The 18,308-nt window shown below is 39.9% G+C and overlaps 1 protein-coding gene across 7 annotated transcripts; it reads right to left on the bottom strand.

Annotated features, from left to right (window-relative positions):
* Window positions 1-5,029: 5,029 nt before the first annotated feature.
* Window positions 5,030-17,153, bottom strand: C9orf72 (C9orf72-SMCR8 complex subunit). Of its 7 annotated transcripts, none has more exons than XM_057425030.1 (11): window positions 17,094-17,153; window positions 15,342-15,827; window positions 12,266-12,325; window positions 11,285-11,380; window positions 10,274-10,338; window positions 8,102-8,174; window positions 7,541-7,657; window positions 6,927-7,162; window positions 6,419-6,476; window positions 5,783-5,892; window positions 5,030-5,703 (listed from the first exon to the last, which is right to left on the bottom strand). In XM_057425030.1, the coding sequence occupies exons 2-11, from the start codon at window positions 15,783-15,785 to the stop codon at window positions 5,517-5,519; spliced, it is 1,446 nt and encodes a 481-aa protein (XP_057281013.1). In that variant the 5' UTR covers window positions 15,786-15,827; window positions 17,094-17,153; the 3' UTR covers window positions 5,030-5,516. The 7 variants fall into 7 exon arrangements, with proteins under 7 accessions (XP_057281013.1, XP_057281012.1, XP_057281014.1 ...); XM_057425029.1 differs by having other exon boundaries at window positions 17,064-17,145; XM_057425031.1 differs by having other exon boundaries at window positions 17,069-17,133.
* Window positions 17,154-18,308: the final 1,155 nt, after the last annotated feature.

Here is an 18,308-nt window from a genome sequence, read left to right as displayed (position 1 = left end):
TATGCATTTCACTGGACTTCAAACCTGTAATTAATAGTTTCATTGTCAAGCCAAATACTCTGCATTGTTATTTAATTACAGGCTGGTATATCTGATTACCTAGGTCACTGAGAATTTTGCTGTCCAGCCCATTTCCTTCTAGTGTGATCATTAACCAACAGACATGTTAATCACTTTGCATCAGCTAGCTCTCGAGTCTCCAACCTGCAGGCTTTGGCAGTAACAACGCTAAAAGCAGACTGAACCCAAAATGTTCCTTAGCCTGCCAGTGCCCAGTTCTCTGCCAAAGGCTGGCATGAAGTTAATTAGCCATTACTTATTTTCCAGGTCCTTTCTGCTCTGTGTGGTTTGTCTGTGTGACTGCCCTTGGCTGCTGAAAAAGCCCCCAAATGCCAGAAGGCCCTTCCTCCAGAATGTGAGTTGTCAGAAACCATTTCCAGTCACAGAGGCAGGGCAGAGGACACCAGCAGGAGACAATGTGATGCAGGATTAATCTTCAGTGAAGAGGCAGCCTGAGACAGACGGAAATCTCAGCCAGGACAAACTGCTTTGCATCCCTGTGGATGAATGCAGAAAGCTGCAGTTCCATCAGTCAGATACACTACTGAACTCTTTGGCAGAAATACTGAATTACTGTATATATAGGCTACAGAACTGGATTTCAGTATTCCCTGACCTGCAATTTCTTATGTTGCTGCATCTACTGAAACCCAGAAGTCCAGCAGCTGTTAGTCATTTTTAACTGGAGCTGGAAAAGACACTCTGTTGTACTGCAATGAGGCAATTTTCTAGATGGAAGAGGAGCAGGCTGGCATTGAACTTCCACCAATTAGCTTTTGGCTGTTGCACATTTTCAGACATTTTGCTTATTGTTAGATACAGGTTGTGGATGAAGCTTCAGATGTTTGCCTTGGGGATATCACTGCTTCACAGCATCAAGCTTTTACTTCGACACTCGGCCAAAAGTGTCTTAAGTGATTTTACCCAATTATCCTTGCTTAAATGTCTATGTTCCTCCCTTCTAGCAGTCTTCCCTTTCTTGCTGAAGATACATGTTTCTACAAGAGGTCCTGGTTAGCCCTTGTGTTTCACATGAAGGATATGCTGCTATTCGTCTTAACATGTGCCGTTGGAGATACTCAGAACTGACCATACAATGCCATGGGGAATGTTGGGAACATTCATGGGAAGTTGACAGAGTCCAAGTGGGAGGCTGGACTTTGGTAGGTCTCCAGCCTGTTCAGAGCAGGCTGAGCCATGGGGTCAGACCAGTGCTCATGGTGTTATACTGTGCGAGCTGGAAAACCTCCAATGAGGGAGGTGGCACCGCCTCCCTATCCCTGTTTCAATAGGGAAAAAGCCTTCCCTTATCTCCAGCCTCTTTGGCCCTGCCAGCTCACTGCTTGACAGCACCTTTTCCCCAGAGCTGCTCCTGGTCTCACTAGTATGGCTGACAGGGTGCGGCTTGGCCAGGGCAGGGCTGCCCTTTGCTCCTGCCCCAGATGCACAGGGGCCCTGTCCTCTCCTCTCGCTGCTCCAGGTCTCTCTGGTCAGCAGCCCTTGCCCCTGTGCGTATCAGCTGCTCCACCCTGCCCTGGTTTGGTGGCACCAGCAAACATGACAGTGCATTTGGTCACCTCCTCAGGTCACAGACACAGATGCTGAACAGGACAAGAAGCACCAGAGCAGACCCTCCACAGGGCACAAGCCTTCAGACAGATATGACCCAGTGGCCACCACCTCTGTGTCTAACTGCCCAGCCAGGCATTTTTCCCTTGGTGGGGCATCCATCCAGACCCTAACATCCAGCATTGCTACAAGGACACTGTGGAGGAGTGCTCCAAGCATTGCTGTAGTCAACCTGAATGATAACCCCTGTTCTCTTGTTCACAAATCTGCTTTTATCACAGAAAGCAATATGTGGGTGAAGAATCATTCACTGTGGGTCAAGCCATGCTGACAGCTTCCCACTGCCACCTTCTCCCTCATGTGGCAAGACATGGGCTCCAAGAGGACATATGCCATGATTTTGCCTGGTACCTGAGTGAAACTGCTCAATCTGCAGTTCTCCAGATTGTCTTTTGGCTCTTTTCCAGGTGTCGGGGACCTCCCCCATCTGGATGATGATAGAGATAGGAACATTTAAGAGAAGGGAATGATTACCAGTTGCTATTCCATGCTGTTTAAGCAGCAAGTTCTTTTTCCATTCATTCCTACTTTGAAAAGCTGCCTTATGGTATGCTGAAAGTTCTTGCAGGACAGAACTGAAGTCAGACTTACTTGATGGTCATTGTCAGGACTGTCCGTTTTTCATACATTTGAACTTTAATTGAAGCCTCTATGTTTCAAACCTCTGGACATGTGCATGAACAGCATGGCTTTGAGAAGTAAGATAATTACTTCCTTTAATCCAAGTCTCACATGAACAACCTTGTAAATAAGGACACGCTGCCATGGAGTTTCCTTGGTGTTTTGCCGGAGTGGGAGCTCTAACGAAGCTGTATGCCAGCTCAGAGGTAAACACAACCATGCTCTATTCTGCACACTAGCAAATATGTTTTTACACCACTTTACCACTGAAGGAAAGACAATGAACATTTTTCAGGCTCCCATTTAGACACTAGAGGGGACCCACATGCCAGTATGATATCCCTAAATTTTTGACCACTGCCCTTTGTCTTCACTGATCTGAAAAACAGGAAGAGAAATCTTCCTAATGCCTTTTTCAAGTAGGGTGGAGTGTGGGAGGCCTGGGCCCACTGTATTGGTGTATCATATTGGTGGTTCAGACAGAAAAACACTACCAAAACACCCATTTTGCTCTGAAATAAAACTGACATTAGGACAAACTGATATATAGACTGGGAGTATCCTCTGCAGTCCCATCGAATACGACACTCCAGTGGATGCCTTTCCGTCCTGGCTTTATATATTCCCGGTCAGGAACTAAAATCCTGAGGAAAGGTATTCACCGACTGCTAGACACAAGTGAACTCCTTGAAACATTTCTGAACTCTACCTTATGGGATTAAAACTTTGTAAAGAGACTAAATTCTTTTCTGAGTACATCAGAGACATAGCAAGTCACACTGGTCTCAGCTTGAAATGCACAGGTCCTTAACAGAAATGGAGTTACAAATGCCTTTCTATCCATGAGTCTGCGATTAACCATCTAGCCATAATTTTTGATTTAACAAGAAGGAAAAAGGTTTCGTCTTCATTTCAAAGGATAGAAGATAATGATTCTATCAGATACAGAACAGGAATTCTATGAAAAAAAATCGGCAGCTACTGAAGTCAAAAATTGTGCATGAATTTTATTAAAATACTTTGTTTCCTGATCAAGATTTACAACACAACACGCAGATGCATTTAATAACTTACTTCACTATACATTCTGCACTTGTGATGGTTGTCCAACAAAAATAGCAACTGATAAAGTTCCCAGCTTTTAGTAATTTCAAAAAGTGACATCTTCTGTAAACAAACAGACCTTTGCTGTTAGCAGAGTCAGTGTTATCAAGCTGAAGTGATTAATTTCAGCAGCACATTTAAAGCTCTTTAGACTTCAACACAACTTCTACACTGGCAGTTTCAGCAGTGTTTATTACATCCTTTTTTTTCACAATCTTAGACATGAGAGTAAAAACAGCACAATCAGGCTCTTCTCCAATGGATCAATTGATAAAAAACACAGAAGGAAATAAAATGGTAGGAACACAAACACAATCCTGGCAAAAGTAACATACATCAGTGTAATTCTGACAAGCCTCATGAAGCACTGAGCTTATTGGGAGTCCTACATACATACACAGCAACAAAACAGCCCCACAAAACGTTACTAATTCAACCAGGTAATGCTGATGATGTTCATTCACAAAAATGGTGTGCAGCTGGTGCTTAATTCCATGTCTTCTCATAAGCTCTAAATATGTAATTGTGAATCTTTGTCTTTCAGAAAATGTAAGGGAATTATGGACACCCAAACGAAGGACAATATTCCTTGTAAAATACGAGTATTGCGCATTTCAGGAAAAGTTGGGAATCTGGCTTTTGTTACCTTCTTTGCCTCTCTGCATGCAAGGGACACTAAAAACAGCAGCCTGATCACCAAGGAGTGTTACAAACAATGTAAGCAATAAAGTAGCTGTGGCTTCTCAAACACACATGCAGCTCTTTCACAATGAATACTGAGTTATGAGGTTACGCTAAAACATGACACAAATATATTTCCTGCATTTGTCCAAACAGAGCAGAGATACAGCAACACGCAGTACACGTGTACTGCTGATTTCAATGTCACACACCAAACGTGTCAAAACCCAATACAATGGGTCTGGATTACCCTGACACCATACCCCTCTAACTACTACTGAGAAAGAGAGGTTGAGGCATGCGAACAGAAAACAGGGATTTATTTTGAAGCAAAGCAAAGCCAGAGATGTGTTAAGATGATCTAAGAAGATTGGCAAGATTACTGACTAGCATTCGCGTAGTAAAATGCTAATAAATGTTAGTCCATAGCTGTGCTCATCTCCGAATTAAGGGTTACTAAATATATTAATAGCATTGGAAAAAAAAATAAATTAAAAAATCACTGTTTTCTCTTTTAATTTGGCTGTCACCTTGGTGTTCTTTGGGAGGGTCTAATACTTTAATCTGAACTTTATTTTAACTGAAACAGAAAGAACAGCAGCAGTTTACAGAGAGAAAGACTGACAACTGCTGCCGAATGACACATTTTTCTGTTTTGTGTTTTAAAAGAACTCAATTATGCTGGATTACTGACACTGCACTGCAGGAGGTGTCACAGTGTCTCAGCTGGCACTTACAGGCACAAAGCCGCTTAAATAATGATCCAGTTCCCACGTGCAGAGTGCTGCTCTTTAAGATGCTAACAGTCAACAGTTTGCACACAGAACAGCACTTTGCAGTATATTAAAAATCAAACACCTTTAAATGCTCCGAATGAAGGAGCCAGTAATGTTAAAAAGGGAGATGAGGGAAGTCCTATTTCATATTATGTACCACATACATAATAACACTTTAAAAAGCTCTCTGAAACTCCTAGAAGGCCCCTATTCCACAGCCTCCATGATCAGAGAGGATGTATGCATTGTATTCTGCAGAAACACTAAAATTACTGACACAGCAGAACAGAGAAAAACTGACACACACCTGAGGAAAGTCCCTGGAGAAAGAAAATTAAAATGCTTCCCTTTATTGTATGTATGTTAGAATTTACCTACTAAACCTATATGGCAAAGGAACCTCTGGTAACGTTTACTGATAAAAAAAACACATGAAGAGATGGATTCATTAAAATCATGCTTGTCTAGCTAAGCTAATATTCTCTCTTAAGATGTTCCTCTCCTGCTTCAGACAGACTGTAGTGTATCTGCCTAATTCTTCATCCCCAATCCAGTCACTGATTGTCACATGTGTGGTGGTCACACTAACAGATGTCTTCTCGCACCATGCAGGATTGCAATATTGCACGTTAGCAGTGGAGAACTTTAAAACGTCATAAGCATATCACGTTCTTGTACGCTAGTGTAGAATGGCCTCCCAAAGATGAAGGAGTGTAGACCTGGTTTAATCTTCTCAGCCAAAGCCATTATTATGTTAAGATCGCCCTCTGCTGTTAAGTCAAGATCTACTTTTAAGCTACGAAGAGACCTAAAAGGTTTCTTTCCTCTTTGTCTGCAAGAAAATAAAGGGTGTTGTAAAAAAGAACAGAGCAATTTTCTCAAAGCCTACTTTCCATTATCTGTTCACTTACGTATCATCCTCAATGTATTTTATTAAAGTCAAGGCTTTTCTGTGGAGGACTAGCAGAAATTGTGCAAGGAAAGTACTCCTTAGAGACAAGCCAGGCTTCAGATGGAAGATCTGTTAAAAATTATACCAGAAAATTAAGTACACATGGAAATTCAAGAATAATTTTAAGAATGTAAAATAGAAACAAACATTGCATACACATATAAAATATCCTTAATTACAGCACATCAGGCACATGAACAGCAGATACACTCAACATTGTTTTGTAGTTTTCTACATGCTCTAATACAATAAATTAGAGCTGTTTCACAATTCTGTTCGGATAAAGCATTATTTTCCTTCTTAAAATTATCTGAAACTAATTCCAGTCAGGTAGCTCTCTCAATACTGTAACTGTAGACACTGTTGCACAGCAAGAGAAAACATGCATTGTTTTTCATATATAAGAACGAGTTTCAGTATTATACTACAAGAAACAGGAGTATTCTTCTCTCTAGTTATGCAGAGAAGAATCACAGCACTAGTAAGAAGAAGAGCTAACAAGCCAGCCAATTATCTGTTCATGTTAAATTGTATGTTTCTAGGACTCAAAGTACTGAACTTTTGCTCTTGTTCTTTCTGAAAAAGCAACAATTACCTGGTCCAGGAAGGCTTTTACTAACGTATCTCGATGCAGGATATCTTGAAAGACATTTCTACAGATAAGAAAGCAAAGAAGCATGTGAGCTAACACCATGAAGGGCCACTATCTGCCCAGCAGCTGTGCACAGCAGTAGCATTACTGTTTACAATCTGAGAGAAATGCAAACTGAATTCAAAATTTAAGTGAAATATTATCCTGCTAATTTTAAAGCTAATAAAGAATTGTACAGTAAAACTTTTGAGTGAAATGAAGTAAACCCAGGAAAGCTATTAGACCTGGTCAAATACACTTAGCTCTGTTACATCCCTAATTAAAACAGGCAACAAAATCAACACAACATGGTCAGAAATATCACTGAAAATGAATTTCAGTAATATTTAGTGCAACAAAACTACTGACAGAACTGGTAAATCCCCCCAAAACGAATGCAACTACCAGAGCTCAAGGAGCTTTCTAAAAGCAAATCAAGTAACACTGAGAGATGTAAGAGAGAAGTACATACAAATCAGGTGTGAAACTCTCATCTGTGTGGATAATATAATCTTGAGACATTTCTTCATCTGAATTAGCTCTCCAAAATGCTGTCAGCTCAGATCTCATATATCGTCGTTGGTTATAGATGTGTTCATGACAAGGGGGCATCTGCTTCACTGTATTGACATCTACATCTATATGTGTAGTAGGATATGGGGCATACATTACTTGACGGAAGGGCAACACAAAGCTTCCTGTTGCATCCTGTTTTAGTGAAAAAAAATACTTGGAAACTGTAGGACTGATGAACTGTTCTTTTTTTTTTTTTCTTTTGGTACGATACAAAAACTTGGGGCCTTTTGGGATTCTAGCCCCAAGTAGGCAAAAAAAGTATTATTATTGTACCTCGAAGCATAGGAACAATTCTGGACAATACTCAAGAAACACATGTGTCAGAAGAAAGACTGGCTTGGAATTTTAACATGCAACTAGTTACAAGGAAAGCTATAGTGCCAGAAAGGAATCAAAGGAAGAGGACGTATTTCTCTGAAGATATCATTTGCACACAAATCATACGCACACCCATCCACTGAATAAAGTTCTTAGACTACAGAAGAATAGAACTCTCCTAAGCATACTTACTTTGAGCAAGCCTTGAACAAAAAGTCCTGACTCGTACTTGAAAGAAGACTCATTTCTACAGAGTCTGGAGCATTTCCTCTCTGACGGTGTAAGAAACAGACATAATGTCCTCACAATCTGCGTTAAAAAGAACATAAAACACAAGCAGTACATGATGCAGATTTATTCACCCATGTAAGAAAAATTATCCAGACACTTATTTCTTAAGAGTACACAGACAATAGCCATTGACATAGCTGAACTGGGCAAGCCAGTTCAGACCTCTTCAGTTTGTGTATTTTAGCTAATAAACTTGATTTTAAAAGCTCAGACTCATTTGCTACTTGTTTATATCAGTAACAATTAAATACATTGCTTTTCTTACAGTTGCCAGAATACAACTGCTAAGGCAATTTTCAGGCAGAATTATCAACTGCTAGACAAATCAGCTGCAGTAAGATAACCACACAACAGTGTTCCTTCCTCCTTCACCTCAAGTGTGTTTATAAACCTTGTTCCAAATAACACACTAACACTCTTAATAATCAGAATTTCAGTTTGGTTAATTAGAAAATGCATTACCTTATTAACTTTTTCTGCGCTGCTTCCTACAACTACAGAGCAACCACAGGTCTGCAGGTGTGAACTAATTGCACTGCAAATAAAACCAAACATAGGTTAATAATCAAACTTTTGAAATAAAAGAATTACCATCTTCACAAGAAGAATGAAGTGTGAAGATGTGAAGAATGAAGTTGCTAGTATAAATATAGGCCCACACTTATAGTCCCATAACCATAGGACCTCACACACCTCTGTAAGCTACTGATGAAATCCAGTAGTTTGGCAGTATCTACATTTTCATTTTGGTAAATTAGAAGACTGTCACTCAATCTCCCAACACCAGTTATAGAGCAAACAAAAACTATCTACTGCTACGATCTAGTTTAATTACAGAATCTATATCATTACCTTAGAGTAATAGAAAATATATTAATAATGATGGATTTGAAAGCTTCTTGACAGAAGATCAGTTTCATGCTTGTTCTCATTTTTTGATACTGTGGATCAGAAACCAGTTTGGGGAGATTTGGCAGGTAAACTGTTCTAGCTCTTGGTAAGTACACGGGCAAGACCATGACACAAGCTTGAATCCTTTAGAATACACACAGGCATGTTGGCAGTTGAATGATCTTGTCTTATGAGTTGCCAGCAGCACAGATCTGATTTGGTTTATCTTAACTCTGCAGGCTAGAGTAAACATACCTGGACTAACCTTCACAATTATTAACTTGTCCTTAGCAAACTTCTATTGCGGTTTCTTATCCTCATGCTCCCTTCCCCCCTGCACTGTCTCAAAGCAACACCTGGCCCACAGCTTCAAAAAGTCTAGATATCCTGGAACACGTAAGTACCATTAAAAAAATCTTCTCCAGTATCTGTGGTTATACAAAAGTACATTTATGTTATCTTACTGCATTGTGTGATTAACCAGTTCTGTTAAACACATCTAAAAGACAAGGACTATAGTAGTTATGCTGAGACTCTAAAATCCTGCAAGTGCACTCTAGTGGACCTGCTACTATTTACTTTATCAAGTGCATTCTAGGAGTTAAACTTAAGGCTACCTGAATACTTAAAAATTCTTCCTTTGAGGCAGAAATGGATGCTCAGTTTCATTTAGAAGTTACTAAAAAAAATGACAGCCTATTTTAGAGGCTGGTGTTGTTACGCCAGTTTTTTAGGTTTAATCCAATTTTAATTCAATGACATGTATAAATCCATACAAGACTATATTTAAGACTTGACATCTGAACCTAAATGAGCTGATAAGCTTTGCAGATAAGCTAAAAAGCAGACATTTGGACCCTTCACACAAATGGCCAAGTTATTATTTAATTTCAGAACAAAACTTCCAAGGAGAAGTAGCAGCAAAAAGAGAAAACTGATACCATATAGTCTACCTGCCCAATAATCTACATTTGGAACAAAAATAGCTCATTGCTGTAGGATCAATGGCTCTAGTTGTTTACAATAACCCATTCCATGATATTCACTTATAAATTTTCTATGGAACTAAGTATAACATTATTATGAAGAATTAGATAATTTTCTGTAGCACTGAAAAGTGTATGAGACATTATAAACAGGCACTAAACACTACATAAATGAATGCAGTTACATTGGAGGTGTTCTGAAAGGTAACAGAACAAACTAAAATATATGAAATAAGTTTTCCCGCAGGAAGAAACCAAACTGCTCTCACGGGCAAATACTTCCACTTGTACATTAAAGACAGGATTAAAAAAAGAGAAATACAGAAATTTAATAATACAATTTAACAAGCATTCTATATGCCATACCATTAATGGCTCCTATTTATGCAAGTTTTTGGCATTTCATAAAAATGTAAAACTTTGACTCATATCCTCATAAAATCAAATATATAAAAGAAAAATTATATTTTATAGGAATTCTATTATAAAGCAAATGACTGTGACAACACAGTCTACAGAGATGTAGCTATTAGCCCAGAGACATTCTTCTAAAGTGACGGGAACTTCTACAGCATTTTATAGACAAAAATTCAAAAAGACAAATACATGTAATTCTCCTCCTCCTATAAGGAAAACTAATCTAGTGCATGTTCACATGCACATGCAGATAATTGTATATGTACATGTACACCCATATGTATGCACACACAAGTTGAAACCATTTTATTACAGCATAAATCAAAACTAAAATTCGTACTTGAGAAGAAAGCCTTCATGGCAACTATCCCCAATGTCATCATCATTTAGCACTGTGTCGCTTATCTGAAATGCAAGTAAATACAAACAAATGTTAGACAAGGATCTACAACACCTTCCAATTAACTGATTTTTAATGACAGGTGGGAACTACTTAAACTAAGTTGTAAGACTGCCCCCAAAAGGACAACATTAAAAAGACCTTCTGATTTCAACCAAAGTATTTTGAAAATGAGAAAGTCACTCAACGATTAAATGTTCTTTACCAGTCACAAGTCAGATTCTTCCCAATGTTTTTCTTCCTATAATCTTAGTGAAATCACTTTTACTTCTCCATGAGAACACTAAACCACACTGAAGCAGGTATCATAGAATCAATCACAGAATCATAGAGTACCAGGCTGAAAATTACCTCAAGGGTCATCTGGTCCAACCTTTCTAGGCAAAGCATAACCTAGACTAGATGTTCCAGCACCCTGTCCAGCTGAATCTCAAATGTTTTCAGCACTGGGGAGTCCACTACTTCCCTGGGGAGGTTATTCCAATGGCTGACTGTTCTCACTGAGAAATATTTTCCACTACTGTCCGGTCAAAATCTCCCTGAGGATAACTTGTGCCCATTACTCCTTGTCTTTTCCATGTGACTCCTTGTAGAAAGGGAGTCTCCATCTTCTTTTAGCCACCCTTTAAATACTGGAACATGGTGATAAGGTATCAACATTAAAACCATTTACCCAATTCATTTTGTTTTGCATCAAATAGTCTTTGATCACCCTAAACAGTCAATTTTCCTAACTGTTGATCAAAAAGCCACTGCTAGCACTATTACGTTTACCAAACTGAAAGAGTTATGTTAAACCATTCCCTGTACCACTTAGGAGAACTTGATGTAAACCAACCAAAGTTTACAAGAACTTATGACAACCGTTGGCTTTTGTCTGCTACAGAATGTACTAAACCTTAGTGCCAAAGTCACTTTTTTAGTCAGAATGCAAAGAACAGAAGGACTTACATCTATTTCTTCTGGAACGCTGTGTGATTTCATAGATGAAAGAAGTTCCATTACAGGAATGACTTCTCCTGTCAGCATTGGAATGATGCTCTGGCCCTGTGCAGTAAATAAAATGCTTCAAGTAAAAGCACATTGTGCAGCATTGGAAGTTACTACTAACATGAGCTTGCAATATTACACGCAAAACATCTTTAACTTCCAACTTTTGCAAAATGGATGCACAGACTTCTTGGGCTTTGCTCATCAATAATTATGAAATGTAAACAGATTTTGCTACCCAATATCATCTCTAAAATGTATTTCCAGGGTCCTAAGTAATTTTCACAATCAGTTTGATTGGTCTAGACAAGAATTATTCAAAGTGAGATAATTTCATCCTACTGTATTACATGCAATTATTGTTAAGCATTTTAGATCCAAGTTTGATGTTTTAACAATGACAGGAAACTAAACCCAGGCATATTCATTATTAACATACAAAACTTCTTATCTGGTTTATCTATCACAAAAAGCTGAAGCCACAATTTTATATTTACAGTTTCAGAAATGGAATTCTTTTCACATCCTTATCCATAAGGTCTCCAACCACATTCCAACGTGACAGACTCCGTACGTCTCTGTAACTTGAAAAGGTAACGACCTAGTGAAAAACCATCCTTGACAGGAGGCGAGCATGAATCTATGGAAGCTACTGCCTTTACAGAGCTTCAAGTAAATGATTTTCCTTTTCTGAAAGGTAATTATTCTTCATAGATTTCCACTTTACCCATAAAATGATGAAATATATTTTCCTTCAACTTGTTCACAGCTTCCATCATCCTATCTTCAGAAACTTTGCCTCCTGTACATGGCAGGTCATCAGCCAGTCCAAAGTATCTTCTTGGATCCCAAAAATAAGAAGCAGCACCAACTTCTACAGCCATCAGATCCAGGCAAATAGTTTTGTGATGGTGTGCCATACCCGTCAACCAGGTCCCTTACCTGATCCTCCATTCTCTCTGTGCCTTCCAAGACAATCTTCTGGAAATGTTCTTGCCTCTCCTGAGCAAGAGAAGCAGTTAAATATAAATGCTCTGGTATCTGTTTATATATGTATGCACACAACAGTCAAATGGTACAGTTTCTTCCCTCTGGAGTCATGCTTCTTAGATTCAAATTTTGATGTTCAAGCCTTTTTTCTTTTACAGAGTTGACATTAGTGGGAAGTGGTGTCATTTTAAACAGATCAATGCTCCCTGCTCTGGCCCCCACCAAACCTTTCACGTGCTTGGGCAGGAGCAGCAGGAAAGGGAGGGTGTGACGATAATGACAAAACATTCTTCATTACAATCAACAAATGCCAAATGATCAGATTATGGTACAGAATTCCACTTTCTGTATGGATTTTTATGTTTAAATGGATACGGTACAGACTGATGGTTTCTGATGCAGCAAGAGAAAAATGAGATTTTCAAAATGAGAAAAAAAAATTGTCTGGAAAAGACAGGAAAAACAGGACTTTTTTTTTCCCCATCTTGAGACACAAGTATTTGAAACATTGTTTTATAACCAAGTACAGGAGGCATGAAATCTCAAAATACATAAAACACAATGTACAAGGGATGGACAAAGTTCTCAAAACAGATTCAGCAGGAGCTGAGTAGCAAACTGCATTCAAAACGCAACTTACAACAGAATAAAGTTCTTCACAAAAAGAATTGGCATTAATCACTGAGAAGATCAATACAACATGCAAAAAAAAAAATGGAAGATGCTGGGAAAATTAATGATATCTATTGCTAGATGCTGACAGGTTATTGCATTTTTATTGGTTGCTCATTAGTTTCCCAGGGACCAACTACTCAAGAGTTCAACAGCTTCAAGTGGGAAACTTTTCTGAATGGATGAACAGGGAACAAGCAAAACTAACTTGCCTTAAACCAGGAATAAATCTTGTCAAACCATCTAAAAGAGGCACCTGCAAAAAACAATATTGGAACAAGGCAGATTCCTTCAGGGAACCTCCATTCCTTCAGTATCAGTGAAGTAAGACATCCTTGACAGTGAAATCCTTTGTTTTAAAAGAAGTCAGTCTTATGAAGGTAAGGCTGAACAAATGGTGTAAGCCACTTCTTTTTAGAAATATAATTGCTCCAAATTATTAAACAAACACCTGGTAATAAAACTGAAGTAGAGAAAAGGGTTTTCTAATTCCCATATAGATGACCTGCTCGGAGTTTCTTGTCTCTCTTTGCCAGTCTGTTCCATGCTTCTCCTAGTTCTTGAGTTCAGAAGAGCTTCTTCTCTTCTAAAGTCTATCTAGAGCTCTTGTCTGGCTCTACACAGAACTCCTGATAGCCAATAACCATAGCCATTATAAATTCCAGAAGAGATACATAGTTCCTTTCAGATACAACTTTAGTATTTTTTGTTCTGTTTAGCCACAGTTGCTAAACTGTTCCAAAACTCAAACTACAAAATGAGCCTCATTTAATTCAGTATCATCTTACAACTCATGCCTAAATTTTAATCTACATTTGCAGTTTCCTCTCTCCTATGTAAGGCTGCAGAACTGCAGAGATATGCAGGGATCTTTGATCATCCTCAAAAAAAAAAAACCCAAACAAACCAAAATACCCTGACAGACAATAAACATCCACCTCGGAATGCATCACTGTCTCAGCTAAGCCAGTTGACCTATCTGCCTCAAGAACATCTGAAAAAGAATGAAGAACTTAATGACTAATTTCTGAGGAAACTAGTAGAAAAGATTTGCCATTCTCAACACCAACTGAAGGCTACTTCTGCTGTAGAAACATACCGGTATGGGTCAATGTCCAAAAAGAGCTAAGATTACTGTAGTTAAGAATGATGGACAATTCTTATTTGCTACTCACATTAAATTTAAGTGCAGAGGACACTAAATGACAGAGAAGCAATGTAATCAAGGACACATGATAGAATTCACTTAAGTCAAAAGCACTAACATCCAGCATGCTTTTAGAAGGCTAGATTAAGAATGACATATTTGTGTTTCTACTGTAGTGAAAATGAACTTTATGTCCTATCCTTCCTCTGAAAAATAAAGCCGAGATGTATCAAGACCCAATGTAGTGGAAAACACTGACAGGCATCATCAGGGAAGACGACAAATATCACTGGAGTTACTGCAGCAAAAAGGAATCACCACCACTAAAATTAACATCAGCTTAGTGTTTCTGGAAACTTAATTAGCTCAGATAAGAGTACTCAGAAAGGAAGTTTAAAGTATGTTGATCAGAAGTCTGAGAAGAGGAACAAAAACTTTACCAAACATATCACAATACACACTACAGCTGACATACAACGCACTGCTGTAAGACAACTTGTACTCCATGAAGATGACAGATTTTATTATTACGATTTTTATTGTCTAAACATTATTTAAACAAAAATACATAATAATTTTCGCTTAAGAAAATATCCATAATGTATCTAAAGGTAAGACTTGTAATTCTTCAGAAAAACTTAGCATGTTTTCTGAATTTCAAAAGTATAAATATTTGGGCTAAAATAGATGTATTTTTGTGGTTCTCCCGTTAGTTTTAACACAATTTAACAATCTTGCCAAACTGATTGCCGACACCCTCTTTTTAAAAAAAAAAAAAAATAGAATTATAGCATTATATAACATTAACTGCATCAGTTCCCTTTTCTGGACCTCAACACTGGAAACAATCACTTTAACACAGTAAATTTACAATTCAATCTGGTTTAAAGATGCTAACACACTTAAAAGCAACAATTTATAACTAATTAGTGAGATGAAAAACAGTACAGGATGCCTATTTCACTTCAACAGTCTGGTGCATGTTATGTAATTTACTAGGACAAGTACTGGTGGCTAAAGACCCCAGCCTTGAATTTGCTGACATGTTAGTATCTTTCAGCCTTCAAAATTGTATACTCGTAAAGAGGTCAGCCTCCTCTTGAGTTTTTGCATCTGGACTGCTATACAGTAGGTGGCATAGACTCTTAGGTCTTGCTTTTGCTCAAGACAATCTGGACAACTGCTTTTAGTAATGAACAATACACCTACCTTATGCATCCATATTCTTCCTTTCCTTATAATATGTGTTAACCTATCCACGCACACTCTGTGAAGTGGCAGGTAGAAGCTGAGTTCACTTTGTGGAAGTATAATTGATAGTCCGTATGTGCTTCTGTCTCCATTCCAGTTTCCATCAAAGATTAATGACACAATGATTACCCTTTTTTCTGCCAAGACGAAGAATTTCACATCTATTGCACCGCTTTCTGCATTCCGAAGTATTTCGCCATTCAGGGTGTGGTTTGCAAGGAAAGTTATTTCACCATCACTGAGAAGTACCTGTTCCGTCTTTGGGGCCCAGATATGCCGCACTCGGGGGCCAAGAATATTGTCCCAGTAAGCAAAAGTGGCAGCTAGTAAAGGTGACTCGCCATTCAAGGAGATCTCTGTTTTAGCAACTGCAGGAGATGGTGGTGGACAAAGAGCTGACATGCCTGCTTTCTCTCTTGCTTATAGCTGAAATCCTTACATTACCTACAAAGAGAATTTCGAAGGAAAAAAAGAAAGTGTTAGGGCAGCACTCATTATTGCCTCATCTTTTGTTTCCAAATAAGGTTTCAGGAGACAACCCTGACTTCTGCAGCTGAGATCTCACTGTACACTTCATGCAAGAAGGAAATGTGTATGCATACCTTCCACATAACGAAGTGGTATGCTTTACAAACATTAGTCAGTCAGACCTCAAATACCCTTTACTCACTATACAAGTCCTACAAGCCTGCACAACATTCAACTTGTGTAAGAAAACTGACATATGATAAATACATCCTTCACATCATGGTGATGTGCAGGGTGTTGCAATGTAAGACAAATGCTCAATACTTCTCAGAATGTACTGATGGAAAACTCTTCAAATCGCATAGATGTAAATGCTTAAAACATTTTCCCTGACAGTTTATGACAATTCTACAGCTTCCCCATTTTGACAGGGCTGCAGAAGGTTAACAGGAAGTGTCACCTCCCGTAAAACTTATGCTACTTACAGGAACACATTAAATGAAGTTTTATGAACAAATTCAACACAGGATGAAAAACTGTAATATGTAAAATGCATTTATCTTGATGAAACCTCATACGACCAGAGCTTTCCTCTTCACCTGCAGCACTGCACACTAAAGGGGAACCTCTTAATTCCCTTTCCAGCACCAAGGGAGCACTAACACCCACCTTACTGAAGGGGCTATAGCTCGCTACACCCTGACACTGTTTTGTTTCACCTGTTTGCTCCCTACTGAGTGTCCTTAACGACATGCGCCAGACGCATTTCTTCACAGCACGGGGTAAAGCACGTTTCCCTCCGGCCGCTGCTCCGGTCTGGGTGAACACACCAGACTGTCCCCGCGAGCCGGTGACAGCCCGGCCGCTAGCAGGAAGCTGAAGCCGTTCGAGCTTGTAAGTGTGACTCCACGGTTTCCAGGGAGGACGACGGCCAGCATCAGCCACCCCCGCTTCCTCTCGCCCACGGGCTGACGAGCCGCCGCCAACAGCGACAGCGGCACACGGCCACCGCCGCTGTCAGCCTCTATCAGGCCCGTTTCCACCCCCCAGGTCTGGTCTGAACTTCGGGAAGGACACACCTCCCGGGGACGGGGCTGGCCACCACGCTACGAGAGGGCGCAGCTCTTTCCTCCCCCGACAGGAAAGGACGGTGACAGTCCCCGGGGAGCACAACACTACTCCTCCAGCCCCGCCGCCGCGGCCCGCACCCACCTCACCTGCGCACCGAACACCGCCCCGCGCCTGCGCACGACCCCTGCCAGCACAGCCCGGGGCCTCAGCACCACTGCCGCGCAGGCGCGGCACCGCCCCGTGTCGCAGGGAGGAGTGGTGGCTGAGGGCTTACCGCAGGGGCAGCGGGGGGAAGATGGCGGCTGGCAGCGATGTAGAGCTGCCTTCGGCGCCGCGGCAGGAAAAGCAGTGCTGGTGTGCTCTGGGAGTGGAGCGCAAGGCAGGGCAGTCTGTGAGGAGTGAGCAACCCCATTCGAGCCCCTTGGCTGGCACGGGAGCCAAGAGCAGTTTGCGGAGGAAGCCAGGAGAAGCCCTATTTGCAGTAGCTGGGAAAACTGCGTTGTACCAAGTGCATCATCTTATGGAGGAGCTTTGAAGCTTAAAGAAGGAAGTGCTGAAACAGTTTGGCATCCAAACATACTATATGCTGAACAGGCGAGATGCTGTTATTTAATTTAGTTTCACCTGTCTGAGTACCTTCACAGCCTGTTGCTTCTGCAGTCCCGTCTGGATGGAAATCACCATAGTCACTTACATGTAAGAGGTATTTTACTTAAAGCCTATAAAGGTAAAAGACCCTTCTGATGTGATGAGGCTGCTTTAGTCCAGTCTCAGCTCTGCAGCTGACCCATACACAAAGGCTTAACGGGGCACAGGGTGCCTGAAATGTGATCTTTTTTTATGTGTCACACTCTCCCAGTTTAACCACAAAAGTCACTCTCCATCTGCCTTTAATGTTAGCAGTTGAATAGCTTCACAATAAAAAAATGTACTCTTCAGGCAGCTAAAATACGCCATTTAGATTGTTTTTTTTAATGATCTTTAAACAAACACAGCATAGAATGTCTTGTGTCTGTGTATTGGATTGTAGTTCTAACTTCTTAGAAGCAGAGCTCCAGTAAGAGTAAATGACCACTGTGTAATGATTATACAAGAGCTTGGAGTAACAGTGGAATTAAACTCTAGTTTTAAAAGTTGCTGGTATTTAATTTGGTGCATTCAAAGGTAGGCTTCAATCTCAGTGGAATTTCAGTACTTATTGTTTAAATGTAAATCTATGCAGTTTATAAAAAAACAGCAGGTTTTGCACATTTAGTTTACATTTGAACAGTGAAGATAAATGAATATAAACTGCTTCATATATGGTTGTAGACACCAATCTACAGTGAGAAAAGTGCTTTGGTATTAGATATGTAATGGTACAGTAGGAACGGTGGGCTTCAGGTG

This window comes from Pezoporus wallicus, unplaced genomic scaffold (assembly GCF_028554395.1).
Source record: "Pezoporus wallicus isolate ANWC-B61680 ecotype Strahan unplaced genomic scaffold, APGP_CSIRO_Pwel_v1 contig_2770, whole genome shotgun sequence".
In the NCBI taxonomy this organism is placed as follows: Eukaryota; Metazoa; Chordata; class Aves; order Psittaciformes; family Psittacidae; genus Pezoporus; species Pezoporus wallicus.
This window is presented reverse-complemented; position numbering and strand designations above follow the sequence as displayed.

Coding starts and splice junctions, on each gene's coding strand:
- C9orf72 (XM_057425030.1), bottom strand. CDS start 15,785: ATGTCAGCTCTTTGTCCACCACCATCTCCTGCAGTTGCTAAAACAGAG. Junction 11,381..12,265: donor CAGAGAGAATGGAGGATCAG/GTAAGGGACCTG, acceptor TTTACTGCACAG/GGCCAGAGCATCATTCCAAT. Junction 8,175..10,273: donor CATGAAGGCTTTCTTCTCAA/GTACGAATTTTA, acceptor TTTTATTTGCAG/TGCAATTAGTTCACACCTGC.